This window comes from Symphalangus syndactylus, chromosome 3 (assembly GCF_028878055.3).
Source record: "Symphalangus syndactylus isolate Jambi chromosome 3, NHGRI_mSymSyn1-v2.1_pri, whole genome shotgun sequence".
Taxonomy (NCBI): domain Eukaryota; kingdom Metazoa; phylum Chordata; class Mammalia; order Primates; family Hylobatidae; genus Symphalangus; species Symphalangus syndactylus.
In genome coordinates this window covers 143,373,881-143,391,010 of record NC_072425.2, presented here as the reverse complement: position 1 = coordinate 143,391,010, position 17,130 = coordinate 143,373,881, and the positions used below count along the sequence as shown (strand labels likewise).

At 54.1% G+C, this 17,130-nt stretch overlaps 1 protein-coding gene across 6 annotated transcripts in view; it reads left to right on the top strand.

Moving 5' to 3' along the window:
- KIRREL3 (kirre like nephrin family adhesion molecule 3) overlaps window positions 1–17,130 on the top strand; it is a 574,748-nt gene that overhangs the window by 553,977 nt on the left and 3,641 nt on the right. For 3 of the 6 annotated variants that reach the window (XM_055273675.2, XM_055273673.2, XM_055273674.1), the window contains 5 exons: window positions 3,761–3,861; window positions 7,260–7,458; window positions 8,945–8,980; window positions 12,717–12,899; window positions 14,993–15,102. In XM_055273675.2, coding sequence (XP_055129650.1) covers window positions 3,761–3,861; window positions 7,260–7,458; window positions 8,945–8,980; window positions 12,717–12,899; window positions 14,993–15,102 — 629 coding nt within the window. The remainder of the gene's footprint in view (window positions 1–3,760; window positions 3,862–7,259; window positions 7,459–8,944; window positions 8,981–12,716; window positions 12,900–14,992; window positions 15,103–17,130) is intronic. The other 3 variants (XM_055273677.2, XM_055273678.2, XM_055273676.2) reach the window with 3 other exon arrangements.

The window sequence follows — 17,130 nt, the reverse complement described above, 5'->3', positions numbered from 1 at the left end:
CTCTCCTGGCCCCATGAGAATTTAAGAGAGCATCTCTGCAGCTCCTGATCAGCCTCTTCCGGTTGCATGTGAGTCACCCAGCCAGGGAGCCCTGTCACCATCTCCACAAGGCCACGTGTTCAGGGGCCCCCTTGAGGGCAGGGAGCATGTCTTATTATATACAATAAAAATAATTGCAGCAGGGGAGTATTTTCACGGTGGGAGTTAGTAGATGAATGACTATTACATGAAATATGTAGAGACAAGGGCATCACACCAGGCCTGGATGATGGCATGTAGACAGTCATGGAGAAGCTGGGCCTGGCTCAGGCCAGACCCAAGAAGGCTGTGGCACCAGGACGCAAATGCAGACGTCCCTGCCCTATCCGGTGCTTTGCCCACAGGCAAAAAGCAAAGCTGCCAGTTCGACTTCTCTGCTGTTTCTGAATGCTCCGCCCTCACCTCTGTCATGCCCACCGCCCTTTGGGAGGCCCCTTTGCCCACCATAGCCTGACTCAGATCAAAAACCCTAAAGCTCTGGGCCCCTGCAGGAACTGAGCCACCAACATTTGCAGGGCATCTGGGTCCTGGCCCCAGAGCAGGGCCCTCCTGAGGTCTCCAAATTAGCTCAGTGGGCTTCAGTTTCCTCTCTACCCAGAAAGCCACCTGCTGATGGCCTCATCTATTCTCCCCTTCGCTAGAAAACCAAAACCAGCTTGGTGTCTCCTCAGCCATACCTCTCTGCTGTCTGCATTCACCAGCTCCCCGCACACCGCCCTGCATTTCCATTCCTCTCCCCCCACCCCAGAGTCGTGGCAGCCCCCAAGGGAGGCTGAGTCTACACAGAGCCCAGCACGTTCACAGCCACCTGTCCTGGCAGAGCCCTGACTCGGAGCCCTCCTGCCTTTCCTGCGTGTCCCCAGGATGCCACCAATAAATTGGCACTGCAGGGCTAAAAATAACAGCATCTGATCGTGCCTCCGTATATCCATGGCAACACAGGCTGCAGCCTTTTCCTTTCAGCGCAGGTGTCTGACACGCGGCTCAGAGCTCCAGGCCCCAGTGAAATCAGTGGCCCTCCACACAGCCCGCGCCAGCCAGGGCGCTCGGAAGTCAGGCTGTCCGTGCCTGCAGCTGGCTCTGCTCTGCTGGCCCTATGACCAGCCAGCCCGGGACCCTCACACTCACTCACTCACTCCAGGGCCCCCAAGCCTGGAGCATTAAATGAGCAGTGGCGTTTCTGGGGAAAAGCAGGTGGATAAAGGAGGAGCTGACATCTGCTGTCACTTTAGACGTTCAGACATTTCCAAGGGAGATTTAAAGAGATTTCTTGAGGAGAGAATGCCCCTTGGGGAATACAGACCTGGAGGGACATTTCTCTTGGACGGGGAGGGCACTGAAACCCGGGCCCCGGCGCTGACCAAGGTTGAATCTGCACTCTCTAGGTCTCTTTCTCTCCCCTCCTCTGCCTCCGCCCCTGCCAGCGCAAGCTCCCCGAGGCTTCCAGGCAGAGAAAAGCTGAAGGGATTGGAGGGAAGCAAAGAAGCTGCTCGTTTATTTCTGGACTAGGGTGGCCTCACACACCTAGAGGCAGGGGGATGAGTTCAGTGGCCCCAGAGAGGAGCGCACCAGACCCGCCAGGAGGTGAACTGTCTGTCCCTGCTTCAGCAGAGCACGCAGAGGGAGGGTGAAGCCCAGTGGATGGGACCGGGCATGGGCTGGAGGGAGCTGGTGATATGAAAGCGTTCAAATGAGATCAGGTTTTTATTGTGACAAATCCCAGCCTTGGACAACTGCTGGCCAGCACAGCAGTCCTTTGGGAAAGAAATTGGCACAGACCTCAACTGATTTGGCTCAAATCAGGTATCTGCAGGAAGGGGAGAGAAATCTTACTAACCCTCACCCTATTTCCCTTTATTCTGGTTTTAGTTTTCTTTTAAGAAGCAGATGCATTTGATGATGGCTTTTAGAATCCTGAAAACCCCTCAGGGAAGTCCTAGCTCCTGGGAAGCACAAGGAAAAGGTTTTGTGTGTGTGTGTTGGGTTTTTTTTTTTTTTTTGAGACGGAGTCTGGCTCTGTCGCCCAGGCTGGAACGCAGTGGCGCGATCTCGGCTCACTGCAACCTCCACCTCCCAGGTTCAAGCAATTCTCCTGCCTCAGCCTCCCAAGTAGCTGGGACTACAGGCGCCCGCCACCATGCCCGGCTAATTTTTGTATTTTTAGTACAGACAGGGTTTCACCATATTGGCCAGGCTGGTCTCGAACTCCTGACCTTGTGATCTGCCCACCTCGGCCTCCCAAAGTGCTGGGTTTATAGGTGTGAGCCACCGCACCTGACCAGAAGAGGTTTTATAGTATCATCACCTTTTAGTCCAGCAATAAAACAAAGCACCATCCAGTTCCTAAACCATCAATCTCCTCATCTCTTTGGGTCCTAGACCTGTTGGAGCTGAAGGATTTTTAGGAAGGAGGGCAGCGCTCAGCCCATTCCTAAAGCCCGGGAGAGTCCCCCACACCCACCTCATGCTGCCCCAAGCCCTTTTGCCTTCTCAAACTGAACAGAAGTCACCGGAGTGTCTACAGTACCTTTTCTCCTTTGGCTGAGAGCTACTCATAGAAATGCAAATCTGCTTTAATTAAGGTGGCTAATAAACAGCAATTATGTTTGCAGCAATTTTTGTTTTGTTCCCTGCATAATTCTGCCTGTTCTCCAGATGCGTTGCTCCCAGCTCTCTTTCCTCTGGTATCTACCCTCTAAGTCCCAACTGTGACCCCACGGATTAGAAAGGGAGCATGACAGTTTCCATCCCTACACCCATCTTTCAACCACCCAGCCCAGCCAGGAAGCCAGCAGAGCCAAGGCTAAACTAGCTGCTCCTTCTTTTGTCTTTCACCGCCAGGCAGGCGTCGCATGGGAAAGACTTGGGTTAGGTGACAGGCGGAACTGGACAGGAGGCGCTGGGGAACAGGCTCCCCTCCACCAGGTGGACTCTCTTGACTGTGCAATGTGGTGAATGAGACAGGCGCTCTCAGAACCTGACACCCATAAACATGTGCCACACTCTGTGATATGATAATATTGGGGTCAGTTTGGGAGCCATGGCCTCACTTGGGCAGTCTGGGTATGGACGTGGAGGCAGACAAGGTGAGGAACTGCAGGACCTCCTGAGACACAGGTGGGAGGGGGGCTGTGAACACGGCCAGCGCATGCATTCCACCCGTCCAGGGTGATTCCCGCCCTTAGGAGAGGGACCGCAACCATTTCTTCCCTTTCGCCCGGCTGGCCGAGGACCTCCCGTTTGTTAGGTAAGGGCGCCCTCTACTGGGTGTCTGAGGAATGGCTTGCAGGGGTGCCGCTGGCTGAGGCAGGGGAGCCTTCCTTCATCCAGACACCTCCCCACCCTCTCCCAGGCTTACCACCTCCTCCCTAAAGCTTTCCCCGTCCGCCAGATAGAATTATTCTCTCTCCTCTGAAGTCGGTTAGCACTTTATCTGCACCACTCCTGTGGTACTAACACTCACCACCTTTTATTACAGTTATTTATATCTTCTGGGGATTCTGACTTAGAAGCATTCGCTCATGATCCCTTGAGAGGTTTACGACCGAATGCCTAATTTATCTCTGAGTCCTCCACCTTGCACTTTACCTTGCACATGCAGGCCTTCGGCAAATGTTTGCTGAATGCTTGGATTAATGCATACGCTTCTGAACCCACCCAAGAGGGCGCCAGCAGGGACGTGCCCTTCCCGGGTGCCTAATGGGACGCTGTTTCTCAACAGGACCCCCCATCATCTCCAGCACCCAGACCCAGCACGCCCTCCACGGCGAGAAGGGCCAGATCAAGTGCTTTATCCGGAGCACACCGCCGCCGGACCGCATCGTGAGTGCTCCAGGGACGGCGGGCGGGGGCCGGGCCAGCAGCCCGACGGTCACTTTTGCCAATAGCCGGGTGGCCAGCCAGGCGGCGCACACCTCCCAGGCTCCTTTTCCTTGCTGAGGAAAATTATACCTGCCTTGGCTGTCTTGCAAAAGCATCGTGAAGACACAATTGCAGGCCTTTCTCAGAATAGGCAGTGCTCTCCCAGGGTTCAGCTGCCATTCTACTGAGTTCTAACATGAACGGCTCTGACTAAATTCCGCATCCTAAGGGCAGAGGGGCACACGAGGGTAGTGGAGAGAAAAGACAAATGACTTCTTCCCTTTCCTGGGCTCCAGGCCAGTCTTTGGCAAAATCTTAGAGTGCAGTTAATAGTTAGCAACCCCTTTCTGTGCCTCCTGGAGCCCCTCCTCCAGGTCTCCGTGGCCTTTACTGTCCGTGGCAGCCTGCCCTGCTGCCTATCAATCGTCCCCTCTAAAGTGACCATTCCATTCTCCCTCCCTTCCTCGAAGAACTTATCCCTGCAATGCAGTTTAGGCAACTGAGGAGTCCACCCTCAGGGCCTCCTACCAGGTATTTGCTTGTTTCTTTTGTTTTTTGTTTTCTGTTTTGAGATGGAGTCTCGCTCTGTCACCCAGGCTGGAGTGCAGTGACGCAATCTCGGCTCACTGCAACCTCCACCTCCCGGGTTCAAGCAATTCTCGTGCCTCAGCCTCTTGAGTAGCTGGGATTACAGGCATCTGCCACCACGCTTGGCTAATTTTTGTATTTTCAGTAGATACCGGGTCTCACCATGTTGGTCAGGCTGGTCTCAAACTCCTGGGCTCAATCGATCCTCCTACCCCAGCCTCCCAAAGTGCTGGGATTACAGGCATAAGCCACCATGGCCAGCCAGTATTTGCATTTTTTTAAAGGGAGGGTCTTGCTGAGCACGGAGCCTCATGTCTGTAATCCCAGCACTTTGGGAGGCTGAAGTGAGAAGATCGACTGAGCCCAGGAGTTTGAGACCAGCCTGGGCAACATAGTGAGATCCTGTCTCTACAACAAAAAAATTAAGATGAGGGCAGAGTCTTTTTTTCTTTCTTTCTTTTTTGAGACAGAGTCTCTCTCTCTATCACCCAGGCTGGGTGCAATGGTGCAATCTTGGCTCGCTGCAACCTCCGCTTCCTGAGTTCAAGCAATTCTTCTGCCTCAACCTCCCAAGTAACTGGGATGACAGGCACCTGCCACCACACCCGGCTAATTTTTTTGTATTTTTAGTAGATAAGGTTTCACCATGTTGGCCAAGCTGGTCTCAAACTCCTGCCTCAGGTGATCCAGGGGCAGAGTTTTGTACCCAAATCCATCTGAAACTGGAGGGATCTCAGGCACGAAAACAAAGAAAAGTGAGCATTTTATAGCACTACTCGGGGAAAACTATTATTTGTAGTAATTCCCAGTATCTGGCAAAATCCTGCTAGAAGACTGTCCAGGAGTGGAGTGGGCAGGGCAGTTGTGCAGGGAGGGTGGGGCTGGCCCAGACATGGGGCAGCTGAGGTCACCTCTAACCCGTGCGTGCAGGGGCTGAGACACCCAGGCTGCACCAACTGAAACTGTCATCCTGTAAACTAAGATATTATTAGAGTATTATTGCTGCTACACACTTTCTCAAGCATTCAGTTCATTCACTGTCTGAAAGATTCACAAAAAAAATTGCAAGAACTCACGAATAAAACTAATACCTACGCCTCCCCATTCACTTTGCTCTTCAATGTTTTTAATTATAAATGTAACACATGCTCATTGTCAAATACTCCATTCACTCCTGGACATTTTCACACCTTCTCTCCAGAAATATCTGATTCTAGGCCAGCGGTTCTCACTGGCCCCAGGGGACATTTGGCAGTGCCTGGAGACATTTTGGTTGTCATCGCTTGTAGGATACTCCTGGCACCGGGTGTGTAGAGGCCAGGGTGCTGCTGACGTCCTGCAGTGCCTGGGACAGCCCCACAGCCAGGAATGGGCCAGTCCAGCATGACAATAGCGCCAAGCTTAAGAAACTCAATCCCTCTCATCAGCCCTGAATCAGGGTGTACAAGGTGCTTACACGATGAGGTGCAGACGGTGTATGTGGCCGGCTCTGAAAACTGTTAACCAGCAGCCCTATAAACTGAGGCAGACGAAGTTGATTGCAAACAGCTCTGTAGAGACATACAACGTCACACAGGTAGACGCGTTCATGGGGCTGCTGTCCTAACTCACACCCGCCCAGGCAGCCGCAGTCCCAGGGGGCATTTGTGTGGAGACGCAGTGCACAGGCCAGCAAGGCGCCCACTTTGCCCAGAAAGATGCTCCCCAGGCCCCTTTCTGGGATGGAAAGACCCTCTGAGGATGCCCCGGAGTATGTGTGTGTACATGTGTTTGTGGATTGTGTACATGTGTGGTGTGGGTGTGTTGGGTACATGTGTCATGGCATATGTGAACATGTATATCTGTTGGTGATGTGTGTACTTGTGTGTGTGAGCACATGGTGTTGTGTGTGTATGTCATAGTGTGTGTACCTGTATGTACACATGATGGTGTGTGTATGGCGAATGTGTGCATGTGTTGCAGTGTGTGTTGTGGTACGTACATGTGTGTAAGCATGCTTGTATTGTGTGTTGTATTGTGGCGTATGGTGTGTGCATCTTGGTGTGTGCATGTGTACATGTATTTGGGGGAGTGGCTGTGTGTTGCGTGTAGATGTGGTGTCGTGTCTGCCATGTGTGTGTACATGTCTGTATCATGTTTTTAGTGTGAAGTGTGATGTGCATGTATTGTGATGTGTGTATGCATGTTGTGGAGTGTGCACATGTGTGCAGGCATGTGTGCAATGTGATGTGTGTGATTTGGTGTGTGCATATGTTGTGGTGCATGTTTATGTGTGTTGTGGTACATGTACTTGCGTATGCATGTTTCTGGTGTGGTGTGTGTGCACAAACCTGTGTGTATACACATTGGTGGTATGTGTATGTGGTGATGTGTGTGTTATAGTGGGTGCACATTTGTAGTGTGCATGCAGAGCTGTGTGTACACATTTGTGGTGTGTGTGGTATGTATATAAACGTGTTGGCCATGTGTGGGGAGCTGTGCATAGACATGTGATGTGTTTGTGTGTTGTGTCTTCACACATGTACATGCATGTTGGTACCGTGTGGGATGCTGTGCATGCCCATATGTGGTGATGTGTGCTGTGTGTGCACCTGCATGTGTGCATATTTGTGGTGTGTGGCGTGTGTGCCTGCTTACATACCCATGTGCACATGTGTTAGAGTATGGCAGTAAGCATGAACATGAGCAGGACGGTGGCACTGTGACTCTGGTGTGGGCGTGTCCTGGGCCCCTCTGGTGGGGTCTCCTCCTGATTCTGCGCCCCCGGGCAGGCCTGGTCCTGGAAGGAGAATGTTCTGGAGTCGGGGACATCAGGGCGCTACACGGTGGAGACCATCAGCACCGAGGAGGGCGTCATCTCCACCCTGACCATCAGCAACATCGTGCGGGCCGACTTCCAGACCATCTACAACTGCACGGCCTGGAACAGCTTCGGCTCCGACACCGAGATCATCCGGCTTAAGGAGCAAGGTGAGAGCTGCCAGGGCCGTGAGGGAACGATGAACGATGGAACCAGAGGGGCCCTCTCCTCGCCTAGGGCAGGGCCTGGGTGGCTGCAAGCTGGGCCAGGGCCCAAGGACAAGCCACAGTGCTCTTCCTGGCCAGCCACACAGCCTAGCCAGCCAGCAGCCTCCTCAGCCAGGCTCTTGCTGAAGCAAGGGGCACGAGCCTCCACCAGGAACCAAGAAAGAGAAGAACACAGCTCAGAGTGGCAGCCCTTGAGGGCGCTGCTTCAGTGGGAGGTGACCACAACAGTGAGCAGGCTGGTGGCAGTGACAAGCTGCCCAGCAGCCTCCAGAGGCCCTGGCTTCTGTGCCCTGCCCTCCACCGTGGGCCCTGGTCTGACACCAAAGTGTCATGCCTGGGTGGAGCGTGGGATATACTGGCATGGGTGTGCTGGGAACCTGGCCCAGCCACAGTTAAGATGACAGGCCCAGCCACAGTTAAGATGACAAGCCCATCCAGTTACTCAGACAGAAGTCCCACAGAGGTCACCCAGGCTAAAGCTAAGGGGTGGGGCTTGCTTGTCCAGATCCCTAGGGTCGGGGGCTGGGCTCAAACAACCTGCAGACCCAGGAGGCACATGGACCCCTGTACCTCAAAGGCAGCGCTGGGCAGAGCAGCCAGGTGGGTGAGAGGGAGGAGGGAGGAGGAAGAAGCCTCACCCCACTGTGCCCCCGTGCGCTGACATCCCAGCTCCTGGTCAAAGATGCTCAGATCTCCAGCGTCTGCTCAGACCTCTCAGGCACAGACAACAGGATGGGGAGACTTGGAGGGGCACGGAGGGGTGGCTCCAGAAGCCCCACCACAGCCAGCAGCAAGCTGGGTTCTGAGAGGGGCAGTCGATCTTGCCCTTTTGCCAGCAGGGGCTAAGCCATGGTGGACCAGGGATTCGTGCGGTCTCTGACACCCTCTTAGGTAAAGGTCCATTCGCAGGCTGTCAGGCCCAGCAAGAGATTCTAGGCCAAGTGGGTGGTCTCAGCCGGGCCCCCAGGCCTCAGTGGGCCTAGCAGGATCACACCTATGGGTGAAATCACACAGCATCTCCCAACACCTCTTCCCTAATAGGTGCTGCTTTGCATAATGCTTTGCACATGATTTGCATAACATCATCCACACATCATCCCAAACCTTCCTGGTCCCCTGTTGCCTACCCTCCGTGTCTTCTCCTTGGTGCCCCCACCCCCATGCCCTCCCCCAAGTGTTCTCACCCCAACCTTCCCAGACCCCTCTGAGACGTGATTTCTCTCTCCGGTCCCTAGCCCCTCCAGAGTCTCTAAGTCAGTCTGAATGAACTCCAAGTTCAGCTGGGCTAGCCTGGATCTGTTGGGGGTCCCAGAGACATGACTGGGAAAGGAGCCCCTCACCCAGCCCCCTGCAAGCAGCTAATCCCCAGTCCCACCCCACCCTGGCCAGCCAGGCCCTGGCTGTAGACGCTTGCTTTATTTCCAAACAGGTTCAGAAATGAAGTCGGGAGCCGGGCTGGAAGCAGGTACGAAAGGAGATGATGAGAATGGCCCTGGGAGGCGGGGAAGGGACTTCTTGGCTAGCTGGGGAGGGAACCCAGCAGGGGGTAGGGAGGCCTGTGCTGGCCGCTAATGTCTCTGCCCTCCCCCGTCCTGAGGGTTTAGTGTAGTCAGAGCAGCGGGGAGAGGGGATCCCAAGCCAGCTTGGGCCTAGGGACCCCAGAGACCTGTCTCCTGCCTGCCGCTGGAACCCACAACTCCTTCCTCTCTGGGACACTGGCTCTCGCTCCTCCCTGCTCCATTCCCTCCATCCTTTATCTTCGGAAGCCCTGACTCCTGGCCTCTGGGGTCAGCTGGCCCCTGTCCTGACTGCCTTCTGCTTCCAGGCTCTCTCCGACCTTTCCCGCTTCTCCACATCATCACCAGCTTGGCCACTGCTTCCCAGGACGCCAGGGGCCCCAGCCCCTGCTGTGGCTTGTGCAATCCATGCTTGCTGTTTGCCACCCCTCCTTACTGCTGCAGTCCCCGTGGAAGTGTCACTCACCCCAGGCTGAGGCTGCAGGGCAGCGCCTCCCTCCCCAGGCACACGCAGCGAAGCAGTCATCGGGCCCCCTGGGTGGATTTGCTCTCAACCCCACCCCCAAGCAGAAAACCAGAAAAGAGAATCAGGACAAGCAAGCCAGCCTCTATGGCCATGCTGAAGACTTGAGTGGTCCTCCATCCCAGGCCTCCTGCCACGCCAGCCCCTGGCCTGTGTTACCTCCTCAACAAGCTCCACGTGGGATCCTCATGCCCCTGCCTCTGCCCCTCCTGGCAGACATGCCCCTATCAGAGCACCAACCCAGGGCACAGGTCGCTCACAGAGGCCCCTGAAGCCCACGCTGGGGCAACCCAGAAAGCTGCCAGCCTCCCGCTGCCTTCTCCCTGGGTCCATGCTAGCGCTGAGGGTGGTGTCTCCTGTCTCCGTGTCTCCTGTGTCTGCTGACACTCATCTAGAGCTCCCCGACACCTTCCCCCCTCGGTGGCTGACTCCTGGTGCCTGGCACACCTCCTTGGATGGAGGGGAGGCTGAGTGGGGACAGCCCCTCCCTCCAGTCCCTCTCCAGGGGCCACGCAGGGAAGGCTCTGTGCAGAGAGGAGGAGCCTGCACAGCGCCCTAGGCCAAACCTCAGGAAGCCAGGCAAGGAGGAAACACACACAGGCAGGCTGGGGACAGGGAAGGGATGCCAGCCCGGGGCACTCGCCCCCACAGGACCCCCTGCTCTCCCCCTGCCCACCTCCCTGGGGACCGTTGTCCAGCTAAGAGGGCACCCCTCCCTCAGCCGCCAGCAGCGTGTGGAAACGTGGGCTGGGGATCCCGGGATCAGAAGGCAGCTTCAGTGCTGCTGCCCAGCTCTCCAGGTTGCAGACAAGGCACTGAGGCCCAGAGGTGTTAAGGAGCCTTCCATGGACATGCTTTGGCTCTGAGTTCTGCTGAGACGAGCCCTGTGTTTTTCCAAGGAGACTTACTAGGAATCTGAGGAGAAACCCACCCAAATCCATCCAATTCAAAAGCAGAGAGCCAATGAGCTGCTGCAGCAGTTTCCCTTTCCTCATGGAACTGAAACCTAGATACGTTGTTGTCTATTGGTCAAGACAAGCTCAGCTGAGGCCCAGCCCCTTTTCTCAGTCTGACTGTTGAACCAACGCGGGCACCTCACGTTTCAATCCCTAAGTGTCCACCGCTCCACCTCCTCTTGGTCCCCTCCCTGTCACCCCTGCAGTTGTCCTGGCCACTAATTGGTAGGTAACCAATGGCTTTGTGTGCAAGTCCTGGGGTGGCAAAGGGATGCGCCAGCTTAACCAGCAACACCGCCAGCCAGGGGTGCCAGCTCCCTCTGGCTGGAGGGCAAATGGCTGCCCCCTTCCCCCACCCCTCGACACCTCCTCTCAGCAGCACCTTCAGAGGCCAGGGTTTGAGGTCTTTCTCCTCTCTTTAAAGAAAAAGACAACAAGAGCCTTACAACCCAGAACTGATACCTAGCTGTCCCCAGTCGCCCACACTGACGAATGCAGGGTAGGCTGGGGAGGGGCTCAGTCTTTAAAAGGAACTTTCCTGGCCTTTAAGACTGTGAACTGCTGATCGGGAACAATGGCTCACGCCTGTAATCTCAGCACTTTTGGAGGCTGAGGCCGGCGGATCACCTAGGTCAGGAGTTTGAGACCAGCTGGCCAACATGGTAAAACCCTATCTCTACTAAAAATACAAAAATTAGCCAGGCATGGTGGCATGTGCCTGTAATCCCAGCTATTCGGGAGGCTGAGGCAGGAGAATCACTTGAACCCAGGAGGCAGAGGTTGCAGTGAGCTGAGATCGTGCCACTGCACTCCAGCCTGGGTGTCACAGCCAGACTCCGTCCCAAAATAAAAGACCGTGAACTGCTGGTGACCCCTTCCCTGGTAACAACATCAAACACCAAACAGGGCTGGGTGCCAGGCTCTGCTCCGAGGCCTCTGCCCACATTCACCCAGCTCAAGCCCATAACGACCCTCAGAGGGGCTGGTACCATTATCCCCATCCTACAGATATAAGAGAGGCAAAGTGAGTTGCTCAGAAGAAAGGATGGAGCCAGGACTCGGAGCAGCAGCAGTCTGGGTGGTACCGAGCACATGAGATGTGGAGAATCTCACATGTCACTCTGTGTGTGGAGCTGGACAGGGTGGGAGTGGGGTGAGTGGAGGGGTGGGGGCAGTGAGAGGAGACCTGGATTGACCCTGGCTGAGCAGCTCCTGTGTGTCCTTGGCCAAATCACTTGACTTCTCTGGACCTCAGTGAGAGCCCCAAGCTCTCCCTGCCCCAGCATTCTCTAGTTCCATTCCTGATGGACTCCTCAAGGCCCTAAATCATGTGCTCAAGCCCCACTTGCAGCCATAGAAGGGCCAGGGCTGTCTGGAAGATCACCCCCGCCTCCATCCTTACCCTCCCTGTCCCTACCCCCACTCGGCTTGGGCAGGAGACAGGCTGCAGAGACTCAGCAGGGGTGAGGGCTGGCCTGCCTGGTGTGTGGGCCTCTCTTGCCAGGAGGGATGCAAGGATGCTCAGAGCGGGGGCCTCGAGGGAGAAGCTGCAGACCTGGAGATGGAGGGAAAGGGGCCTCTCTCCTTAGAGAGGTGGCAGTGGAGAAGCTGTAACCCTGCTCCCTGGCCCCTGAGACTTGGACACCTGAGGGCCACAACTGATGCCCAGCAGACCTGCGGGGAAGCTGCTTAGACTTGTAAACACTAAGAACCGGATGTCCTCTATAATCACCAGAGAAAGGGAAGGGGAAGGAGAGAACATACTGAACAAACAAGGGCAGTGACCATAGTCATTTTTCAAAAAAAAGCCAGGGCCTATGACTCACTGGCCACTGTGTGATAGAGCATTCCTGTTTAATGCCAGAGAGTGCTCCATCATGCCAGCCTCACCCCTCATCTCCGGTCTCCCCTGGCCCTCCCTTCTCCGTGTCCGCCTGCCTCGCTCTCCTTCCTCTGCCCTTTACCCCAGTTCTCCCGCCCTCTCCTCCACCCACCAAGCCCCTGTGTCCTCCACCCTGGTCTTTGCAGTCCCAGCTAGAGCTGACCCCAGTTGGACTCAACCCGTGCCTGCCCAGGCCCCACTGAGGCATTTCCCAGGAGGGCCCCATGTGGCAGGGGCTGCCCCCGCAGGAACGGGGTGAGATCTTGGGGGGATAGTAGGCCATTCCCCATCCCTCGTCAGCTGTGCCCGCTTCTCTCCCACAGAGTCTGTGCCGATGGCCGTCATCATTGGGGTGGCCGTAGGAGCTGGCGTGGCCTTCCTCGTCCTTATGGCAACCATCGTGGCCTTCTGCTGTGCCCGTTCCCAGAGAAGTACGGGAGGGAGATCCGGGATCTCAGGGAGGGGGACAGAGAAAAAGGCCAGGCTTAGGCTGCCCCGGAGAGCAAGTAAGCAGGAGTGCAATGAACAGGGGTCCTAAAAGTGCTGTGAGCTCCTGGGGCAGGGAGTGGGTCTGATGCATTGGTGTATGTGAGCCTGGGCAACGTGGCGTCTGGCAGAGTAGGCACTAGGCTGAGGTTGACCCGGACTAGACTGAACTTATCTGCAGGGCAGCCAGCATTTTGGATTGAACACATAGCTCTTTCAATCAGGAACTGTACAGAAAGATAGAGGGAAAAGTGGTTTGGGGTTTGATCCTTGCTCTACAAAAGCTGTTAGTCTAGAGAGACCCCACCTCTGCAAGAAAATAAAAATAAATTAAAGAGCTGCTAGTCTCACCAGAAAAGCAGGTCACTCACACAGCTGTAGGGGAGTGGGTGGGGAAGCAATAAAGGAATTGCTTTGAGCAAACTTTTAAAGGTCTTCAGTGATTACCAATAAAATTCTAGTGTTTGTGCATGCTTGAAGAATTGCGTGCACCCAGGAGATACGTGTGAGAGATTGGATGGCAGAGAACAGGTGAAGACAATGGAGATAGTGTTCCAGTCCCACCTCTTCTGCCACATGACCCTGGGCCAGCCACAGCGACTCCAGGCCTTGGTCTCCTCATTTATAATGAGGATATGACTCTGATGACCCCATCTGGCACTAACATTATATAAGTGCAATACAAAAAATGAATCACCAGAATGGCTCTGCTCCTCTGCCCCTCAGCAGCTTGCACATGTTTGAAGAAAGCTGTCCCCCTTGCATTTTCTGTACTCCGCACTAAGCAGCCGTGGCTCTCATGACCACCCCAGCAACGATGTGGTCTCAGGACCTCCATCACCACCCTCTCAGTGGAAATTATAGGGAAGCATATAAATATATACACATACGCATATATATGTGCATATATACACATATATATATATATGATTTTTTTATATATATAGGGTCTCTCTCTTTTGGCCAGGCTGGAGTGCAGTGACATGATCTCAGCTCACTGCAACCTCCGCCTCTCAGGTTCAAGCGATTCTCGTGCCTCAGCCTCCTGAGTTACTGGGATTACAGGCGTGTGCCACCATGCCTTGCTATTTTTTTAACTTTTTGCAGAGACAGGGTTTCACCATGTTGCCCAGGCTGGTCTCGAACTCCTGGCCTCAAGTGGTCTGCCTGCCTCAGCCTCCCAAAGTGCTGGGATTACAGGCGTGAGCCATCGCACCAGCTCCTCAAGAATTTCCTTTTTCTTTTCTTTCTTTTTTTTTTTTTTGAGACAGAGTCTCATCCTGTTGCCCAGGCTGGAGTGCAGTGGCACAATCTCGGCTTACTGCAACCCCCGCCTCCCTGGTTCATTCAAGCAAGTCTCAGGCTCAGCCTCCCGAGTAGCTGGCATTATAGGCGCCCACCACCAAGCCCAGTTAATTTTTGGATTTTTAATAGAGACGGGGTTTCACCACGTTGGCCAGGCTGGTGTCAAACTCCTGACCTCATGATCTGCCCACCTCGGCCTCCCAAAGTGTTGGGATTACAGGCATGAGCCACCGCACCCAGCCAAGAATTTTCTAACAGAGCTCTCCAACTAGAAACAGGCTGCCTCCTGCAGAAGTAGCAGTAAAGCTTCCATCACGGAGGTGTCGACAGAGAAGCTGCCCACCGCCTCAGGAGTGTTTCTCTTTGGATGGGGGTTGGCCATGGGCAATTTAAGGTCCTTTCCAACACTGAGATTTGTGGTTCTATGAATGGAGGGATCGGAGCCCACCTGGTGAAGTAGGTCAGAGAAGACTTCTAGAAGGAAGTGAGAAATCAGTAGGATGAAAAGGATCTAGCTCAGTAAGGTGGACAGGTGGCTGAAGACGATCTTTCAAGCCAAGGGTGCATGGCTGAGGGGCACGTGACAGGAGCCAGGCCGCCCATGGGGTCAGCCTCCTCTGAGGCCCAAACGCCCACAGCATCTCCATATGGAGGTTCTGTTGATGGGGGGCCGGTGGAGCTGCTGAGTTCAGGGGCTGGAGGGGAAATGCAGAGGGCGGCAGGGCAGGGGCAGGGGACTGCAAGGGAGCTTGCCATCTCAAAGGTAAGAACTAAATCTATCATCTACACTTTACTATTTTATCTCCAGATCTCAAAGGTGTTGTGTCAGCCAAAAATGATATCCGAGTGGAAATTGTCCACAAGGAACCGGCCTCTGGTCGGGAGGCTGAGGAGCACTCCACCATCAAGCAGCTGATGGTAAGAATGCAATTACGCCCCATCCCATCCCGTGACCCCATTCCCAGAAGGTCCTAGGACTAGAGGTGTCTCAATGAACTAGATGATTCCAAAAAGCAGAGCAGCGTTCAAGATGCCCCCTGCCCACCCCACAATAGGTGAGGCACACTCTCTCAGCCAACAAATGTGATTGTGTGCCTGCTATACTGTGCCTGTGTTCTGGCAGACTCAAAGACATCTAAGATGCAGGCCAGGCCAGGTGCAATGGCTCACGCCTGTAATCCCAACACTTTGGGAGACAGAGTTGGACGGATCACTTGAGATTAGGAGTTCAAGACCAGCCTGGCCAACATGGTGAAACTGCATCTCTACTAAAAATACAAAAATTAGCCGGACCTGGTGGCGGGCTCCTGTAATCCCAGCTACTCGGGAAGCTGAGGCAGGAGAATCACTTGAACCCAGGAGGTGGAGGTTGCAGTGAGCTGAGATCAGGCCACTGCACCCCAGTGAGCGCGAGACTCCATCTCAAAACAACAACAAAAAAAGATGCAGTCCAGCCTTCAGAGAGCCTGGCTCTTCAGTAAGGAGAAAAGACATATGCATAAATTGCCACAATATGTTGTTATATAACATATAATCCTCTCCCCTCCCCTGCACACACACACATAGCTATTATAGATATTCAATACATGTCCCTCTCCCTCCTCCCCCGCACCCCACCAAAACAGTCTGCAAGAAACACAGATTCCTCCTTGGGGACTGGATTGCCAGTCAAGTCATCACTTGTCCAGCCACATCAAGCCTGCTCCTCCTCTTCCGAATCCCCATTTACGGGCCATCATCTACCCAGTTGTCCAAGCAGAAACCTAGACAACCATGCTAGAAGTTTCTGGTTGCCTTGGTTGTAACATGCTGGAGTGGAGGCAGCAGAGCAAAGGATAAAGTAGATGGGCTTTTTGGTGCCTCCAAGTCCTCATCCATGAAATGGGTCTGAAAGCCACAGTATACAGGGCTGTGGTGAGGTTGAAGTGGGCAAAACTCAGAAGGGCTTGAAGCCCATGGAACACAATAAGTGCTCAATAAATATTAGTGGTTGATGTTGCTAGAGGGTGGGCAGCTGCTGCTGTGTTAATACTGGGGTCTTCGGACCCTTACACATGCCCTGGTAGAGGCTCACAGACGTTTACTGAATCAAACTGACTTTTCCCTCGGCTACACTTTCTCTCTCCAATTGATTTTCAGGCCCTGTCAATTCCACTTCAAAAAGTGTCTCAAATGTGTGCCCCACCTGTCCTCCGCCATTACTTCTCTACTTCCGGCCTCATCATTGCTCCCCTGGATGATTATAGCAGCCTGCCAGTTGGTCTCAGCCTTGTAGTCTTTTGTCTCTTTTCTCAATCCACCCTCGAGAGCCTTGAGAAAGGAGTCTTTCTAAAATGCAAATCTGGTCCTGTTACTTGCCCACTTAAAATCCCTCGGTGGCTCCCCACATCTGCTGGACAAAGTCCAACTTCCTGGTGTGTCATCAGGGCTCCTCAATGCCAGGCAGCCACCAACCTCTCCAGCTCCATTTTCCGGCCAAGTGCATCTGGCCTTCCAGACACGCCAAAGAGCTGGATTCCTGGCCTTCGAGTCTTTTAGACTTCAAAGGCCTGTGCACCGGCTGTTCCCTCTGCCTGCTAATTTTGTCTGTTGAATCTCACATTCTCTTGTAACAATCAACTCTAAGATGTTCTGGGCTTGTCCTCCCCACCCCTGGCGGAGCTGTTCAGCTTCTGCTCTCCCAAAACACTTTGTATGTGCCTCCTTTATAGTGCATTCCCCCAATTCCATGTCAGCTTCCCCAGTCATCCCAGAGCTCCTCAAGGGCAAAGGTCATGTTTCGGAGTCTACGCTCATCTATTTCCCCTGGGGCCTAACACAGGGCCTGACAGTGTTACAATTAACACAGTGGAGTGTTTAGTTTTACAAGGGAGGAAACCACAGCCTAGATCTGAGAAGGGATGATGTCTCTATACTTAAGCTTAATCAGGTGTGTCCTTCATCCCA